The 6,800-nt window shown below is 48.6% G+C and overlaps 1 protein-coding gene across 3 annotated transcripts in view; it reads left to right on the top strand.

Annotated features, from left to right (window-relative positions):
* Positions 1 to 422: 422 nt before the first annotated feature.
* The window catches only part of INPP5A (inositol polyphosphate-5-phosphatase A), a 333,629-nt gene continuing 327,251 nt past the window's right edge, over positions 423 to 6,800 (top strand). The window contains exon 1 of one of the 3 annotated variants that reach the window (XM_058187284.1): positions 423 to 1,299. Coding sequence is in view for 2 of the 3 variants with exons in the window: in XM_058187282.1 (XP_058043265.1) it covers positions 1,225 to 1,299 (75 nt within the window). In the remaining variant the exon portion in view is untranslated. The remainder of the gene's footprint in view (positions 1,300 to 6,800) is intronic. The other 2 variants (XM_058187282.1, XM_058187283.1) reach the window with 2 other exon arrangements.

Below are 6,800 nucleotides of genomic sequence, written 5' to 3'. Positions count from 1 at the left end.
GAGGTGGTCATTCAACAAACTGACCCCGAGAGAACACATATTGTCCAAAGAGACCGGAAGTTAACTTATAGCACCTTCTATCACGGTCGGGCATAGCGATTGTCAGCGTGTTGCGCGATTCAGACTCCGTCGCAAATGCCGGTTTCACATTCTCGCCCGTTGTGCAATTCGCTGATTCCCAAGCCAACCTTTGCAAAAAAAAAAAAAAAAAGCTGTACTTTTCCGCCGGGCAAACTGCCCCCACCTTCTTTACCACATCCCCCCACTCCACCCGTTCCAGGCACGTTGCGCCCATCTCCCTCGGCTCCTTTCTAAGAAACCAGGCTGGAAGGCTGGCCGGGCTGAGTCCCTCCCGTCAGTCCGCCCGCCCCCCCCAAGCCCGCGGGACTCTCGGAGCGGGGCGGCGTTGCCCTTTTAAGACGAAGCGTGTCAAGCTCGTGACGTCAGGAGAGTGCAGAGATCTAGTGGCGGTGCCGCTCGCCCCTCTTTCTGTTATTTCAGGCAGATGCGGGGAAGTCGGAGAGGAGGCGGGTGGCTCTCCTGCCGAAGGGATTGGCTTGGGGTTATTTGGCCCGCTCCGCTTCGCAACCAAGGACGCTGGAAGCCGCCTCTGGAGCGCCCTCCCTTTCCCGCGGCTGAGAGTTTTCGTTGAATTCGTTCACCGCCACCCCCAACCCCCCTTTCGCTTTTCCTCCTTGCCATGCACCAGGATCTAGCCACCGCTAGCGGCGGCGGCGGCAGCAGCAGGAGGAACTTCCCAAACAGGAACCTAATGGCTGCGAAGGTGAAAATCTAAGCGCGAACTCTCATCCTGCCCCGGGGAGAAAAACCGTGCAGAGGGGGAAGAAGAGGCGGCAAGCAACCATGAGCCCGGGGGCTCAGCACTGATGCTTGCATCGTTGCCCCCCGGTGGGAGACTTCGGAGGTCCTTCCCTCCTTTGGGGGCACCGCAGACCGCGAAACCCGTGAGCGGGAGACGCCCGGAGACGAAGGGGAAGGAGGGGAAAGAAAAAAGTCGATTTGGCCGCCCGAGACTCCCGAGCCCGCCGCTGAACTTCGCTTGAACTCCCGATTGCGCTTCTCCTTTTGCCCCCGGACCCTTCTCCGCCGAGAGGTTTTGATTGCCCTCGCTGCAGTTTTTCGAGGCGTCGCAATTGCCTCTTTCAAATATATTACACACAAACACACACATACACACCCCCAGAACTATTTTTGGCCAATATCATGGCGATGAAAGGGGCTGTCGCAAACACCGGGATCTTGTTAGTTACAGCCAACGTCGGATCCTTGTTCGATGATGTAAGTAATTGGGGTTGGAGAGGGGGGTTACGTTTTCCCCCCTCCTTTTTTTGTTTTGCTTTTGTCTCTGCAATAATCAAGGTAAAAGGAGGGGAGGGGAGGGGGTTGCAGCTTGGCCAGCAGCAGCACGCTCGGAAGGAGAGCAGGCGGGCCTGCCCTGTTTCCCGGGGAAGAGAGAATCGGGCGGTTTGGGGGGATCTGGGGTTACAGAAGGTCCGGCCGAGGCTTGCCAAGGGAGCGATCCCCGGTCCGCATCCCTGCCGGACTGGTCGGCGATCATGACCGCAGCAACCGACTTCCTTGGTGGCTCGGAAGAGGCGGCGGCGGTAGAGGAGGAGGAGGTCGGTCAGTCGGTGCGCGCCTGAGTGGGTTTCCCCCGGTCCTAGCGCCCCCCGTGCTTTCTCTCGCTTGGGGCGGACGACGTGCGAGGAGCCCTGCCCAGCCTCCCCCACTCCTCCCCCCCCCCGCTGCATTCCGGCTGGGCTAGTAAACTCGGCGCGTAATCTCAGTTCTGAGGATTGTAGCCAGCGGCGACGCCTCGCGCGTCAGAACGGGGATTCCCTCTGGGCCGCCCAGCGCTGGGAGGCGGAAGGCGCGAGGAGCGCTCTCCACCTGCTCGCCCCTTTGCCTCTCTTGGCGGGAAGCCGGTGTCGTGGAAACGGGCTGACGGGAGGGCAGCTCCCGTCAGCCCGTCCAAGCCCGGCTTCCTTGAGAATCGTGCTTTCTGGGGTGGCTCCGGAAAGGAGCTTCTCCTTTCAACACCCATCTTCCCTGACTGATTTTTTTGTCCCCCGATCAGCCAGGTGTTTAGACTGGATTTGGCATATTTAGTATTACTATTTTTATAAGAATATCCAGAAGAGAGGCGGGTTTCACATACTTGTAAAGGTAGTCCTGGACTTACGACAGTTCATTTAGTGACTGAAGTTACGAGGGCACTGAAAAAAGTGACCTCTGACCATTTTTCACATTTAAAACCATGGCAGCATCCCCATCATGTGATCAAATTTCCAATGCTTGGCAACTTGACTCTTAGAGTGTCTTGGGGGGTCATGTAAAATGACCTTTTGCAACCCTTTGACAAGCTAAGTCCATTAGTGGAGAAGCTCGATTCACTTAACAACTGCGTTCCTAACTTAACTGCTGCGATTCACTTAACAATAGTGGCGAGAAAGGTGGTAAAATGGAGCAAAAACTCACTTGACAATTGTCTCACTCAGCAACAGAAATTTTGAGCTCAACTGTGGTTATAAGTCAAGGACTACCTGTATAAAGTATGGAAAGAAGGTTTTTGTGCTTTGCATCTCGCCTTATGCATGGATCTGGTTCCCACAATCACATCTTGTATTATGAGGGGAAGCCACCTTCCCTGGGGTTTTAATGATAAGTTATTAGAGAAAACCTTGGTGAATTTCATCACTAGAAAACAAAGTTGCATTTTAAGAATTAGACCTGAGATGGCCCAACTGTAATCATAATGTGTACATTATGAATCAGTTCTATGTAAATAAGTAGGCACTGGGGGTAACCATGGAACAGCCTCCTGTTGTTTTGTTAAGAAAGCTTGTACAGATTTTTGCATGTCTGATTGTGCAAGGAGCGAGAGGGGTTTTGAACATAATCTGTACCTTTAAAAATACCGATTTTGCCTTTTAAAGGGATGGATCTTTCTAGGCCTGTTATGTCATATGTCTTTAAAATGTTTTCTGATAATAAAATTTGGCATATCTTAAATAGTTCAGCTTTTGTTTGAAAGAAGACTACATTTTAAAAAAAAAAATGCAAATGTGAAAAAAGTTTTCTAGTTTCAGGATAGAAATAAGATTTCATTCTGAGCACTTCTATTTGAAAAAATAAGGCAGAAAATTACTTTGGCTAGTTACTTAGAGTGTTGATAACTACACATAAAGGGTATCGGTGAAAGTTTATTGTGTGCATGTGTATACATGAGCAGAAGGCAGAACTGGATTTTGCTAAGGAATGTATGATATAATTGCTGTCTCTTATATTCCACCCCCATTCCAATGTGTTTGTTTGGGAACAGACACAAAGATCTCCATAAATACAAAGAATACGTCTATTTTACTATAGGTCAAGACTTCCCAATTCTGTGGTGTCTTGGATCCCTAAACTAGTAAATGAATTTATATGTATCACCTATGAATGATTATACAGGTAGTTCTCAACTTACAACAATTCATTTAGTGACTGTTCAAAGTTACAACAGCCCTGAAAAAAGTGACATGACCATTTTTCACACTTATGACTGTTGCAGCATCCCCATGGTTACATGATCAAAATTCGGACGCTTGGCAACTGACTCATATTTATGATGGTTGTAGTGTCCTGGACTCATGTGATCACCTTTTGCAACCTTCTGACAAGCAAAGTCAATGGGGAAGCCAGATTCACTTAACAACTCTGTTACTAATTTAACAACTGCAGTGATTCACTTAACAACTATGGCAAGAAAGGTGGTAAAATTTGGTAAAAGGTGGGCAAAACTCAGTTACAAATGTCTCACTTAGAAACAAAAATCTTGGGCTCAGTTGTGGTCATAAGCTGAGGACTACCTGTACTATATTCAGGTGAAACCAAAAAGTTTTATTATCTGCTCAATGAATTTAAAAACTGTTTCTGACAGTGTGGTGAACTTTTTGCATTGGACAATTCTGCATGAAAACCATCAAACCTGCACAGGAAGGCTGAAATTCTGTCAGAACTTGCTCCAGGCATTGCCTGAATCATTGCCTGATTGTTTATATATGGTCAAAGAAGCAGCTTCTGTCCACACTGGGGCCCAAATTTCTAAGTTTTCTCAAACCCATTGCTGCCCATTTCACTTGCTACTTGCCCGTGGCAAGTTTCTCTTCTTCCTCTATATTGGCAGAGCAACAAGTAAACAGCCTCAGTGGTCCATGGCATTTCTGCTCTTGCAGGCATCAACAGAATTGAGGGAGGTGGAAATCAGAGTTATTTAATTGCTTCCCTTCTCTGTTGCTGCTAGAGTATGAAGCAGAGATATGACTGGACTTTGGCTGTGGTTATCCGGGGCCAAAAAAATTTGCCTGTGATTGCAAATTAGATTGCAATGAAGATCGGTGCTATAGCCTGTGAGATTACTGTATTTCCCCAAAAATAGGACATATCCCAAAAATAAGGCCAAGCCTGACTTTTGGGGTGGGCGTAAATATACGCCCTCCCCTGAAAATAAGCCCTAGTGATGGGGTGGGCATATTGGCCCCTTAATCGGATCAGCTGAGCTGCTCAAGCCACCATTCACAACTGATTCCCGGGTGCTGCTCAGGCCGCCACCTCCAGCAAGTGCTGCTACTTTTGCAACCAATTGCAGTTGCAAAAGAAGCCGGAGGCCAAGGAATGCATCCCATATGCCTCACACCCACCTTACCTAATGGTGACATTCACAACAGGCAATTCCATCCACGGAACAGCTGCCACATGGGTGCTGCTCCAGCCGTTTTTGCCATGGATTGCGGCCACTTCTGCAGCAGTAGGCCAAGTGATGTGCCCCATGTGCCTCATGCCGGCCTTCCGAAGGGTACTGTAGCAGCAGCTGTCCACAATTTTTTTATCCTTATTTCATCCCGACCGTAATGGGCCATGTGGGTTGGGACGAAATAAGGGTTAAAAAATTGTGGATAGCTGCTGCTACACTACCCTTCGGAAGGCCAGCACGAGTCTCCTGCTGCAGAAGTGGCTACTCCTGAGGAGCACTTTTGGGACAGAAGGCAAAGGGAGAAGCGATTGCTTGCAAACTCCCGCCCCGCTCCCGCCTGTCCACCGAGTGACTCCCAGAAGCCCCAGATGCCCAAAGCCCATGCTGCCCGGCTCCCCTTTCCACAGTGTCTAGCTTTTTATTGAGAGGGGTGGCAGGTAGGATGGGGGAGAAACGAGACGCATGGAGCGAGGCAAGGCTCGCTCCTCTTGCCATCTCTTCTCCCCCTCTCGCCGGACATGGCAGGTCTTCCTGCTCCTGCCCAAATTGGATGGAATTTGGGGGTGGCAGGAGGGGAGAGGTGGGGCTGGGAAGACATGAGATGTGTCTTACCTGCCTTGTAGCTCCATTACGTGTCTTGCCATTGTCTGCAGGCAAATACGTTATAGGGTAAAAAAAACCTCGTAAGTTCAATCAAACTTGAACTCGGGGGAAGTTTGGTTTTACCCTACAACGTGTCTGACTGCAGACAACGGTGAGATACGCGACAGAGCTGCAAGGCAGGTAAGACGCATGTCTTGCCTTTCCCCGGCCCCTGGCAATGGGGGGAGAAGAGACGGCAAGAGGAGTGAGCCCCATCTCACTCCATGCGTCTTAATTCTCCCCCACTCCCCTCAATAAAGAGCCGGGTGCTGTGAAAAAGAGAGCCGGGCGGGCACAGGCTTTGGGCATCTGGGGTCACTCGGCGGAGAGAGATGGGAGCGGGGCGGGAGTTTACAGACGAGGGGGATGGATGGATGGATGGGAGGCGGGTGAGTGCCAAGAACACCGGGGAAATTCCCACCTTTGGTTGCCCCAGCAAACAGCTGACGAGTGGCACAGCAGCCACAGCAGTGCAACACAGCAGCAGCCATGAGGTGGCCATGCTCCCCGCCTCCTGCACTCCCAAAATAATAGACCCCCCCCCGATAATAAGGCCAAGCCCTTATTTTGGGGTTCAAAAAAATATAAGGGTCTTATTTTCGGGAAAACACGATAGAATTCCATGACATTTTGCAATAGCGTCCCCTCTTTTAAAAAGTTCCCTTTTATCTCAATAGTACACAATTTAACACAATTTTAAGCCTTTATTGTAGCATTGAAATCTGAGAAATGTTAAGAAAAAGAATACACGTGTGACTTTTATTAGTTTAAGAAAAGCTATAAATCTTTTTTTAAAATATTCCAGTAAATGATTGTGGAGATAACATGAACATGGGACAACCTTTGCAAGTTGGATTAAGAGCTCACGTCCTATTTCCAACAGGGTGTAGTAAATGACCCAGAATGGGGTAACATCATGCATAGTAAGTAATACAAGTGTCAGGTAGTTAGGCACCTTTCCGGGAATAGAGTTTTTGTGGAATAGAATTTATTTTAAAAATTCTATCCTGAGACTTTCTGCCACTTGTAAAACAGGCTGCACAATTCTAGGGAAACCAGGGAAGTGTGAGATTCATCATTGAGCATGGTATGGGATAAAATGCTTTATATATATTTGCAGTGAATAAATACAGCCGGAGTGTGGCTGAATTTAGAAATGAAACTCTTTTTCCCTTTCCCAGTTTAGGGAATATTGGATTGAGAACTACTGTAGCCACAGCTTTAGTGACAGGGCCTAAATTTGATGTAAGGCTTACCAGTGGTCAGTTCCTGCAGTAGTAAGCCTGTTTTAACTTCACAAACTGCCAAGCAAGAGATTCTAAATAAACAGTGCAGTTTGACAATGAAGTAGTCTTGACAACAAAAGTGAAATATGACTGGCTGCGTGCAGGGTGCTGTATTT

Source organism: Ahaetulla prasina, chromosome 6 (assembly GCF_028640845.1).
Source record: "Ahaetulla prasina isolate Xishuangbanna chromosome 6, ASM2864084v1, whole genome shotgun sequence".
NCBI classification, from domain to species: Eukaryota; Metazoa; Chordata; class Lepidosauria; order Squamata; family Colubridae; genus Ahaetulla; species Ahaetulla prasina.
Note: the sequence above shows the minus strand (reverse complement) of the source record. Positions and strands in the feature narration are given on the sequence as shown.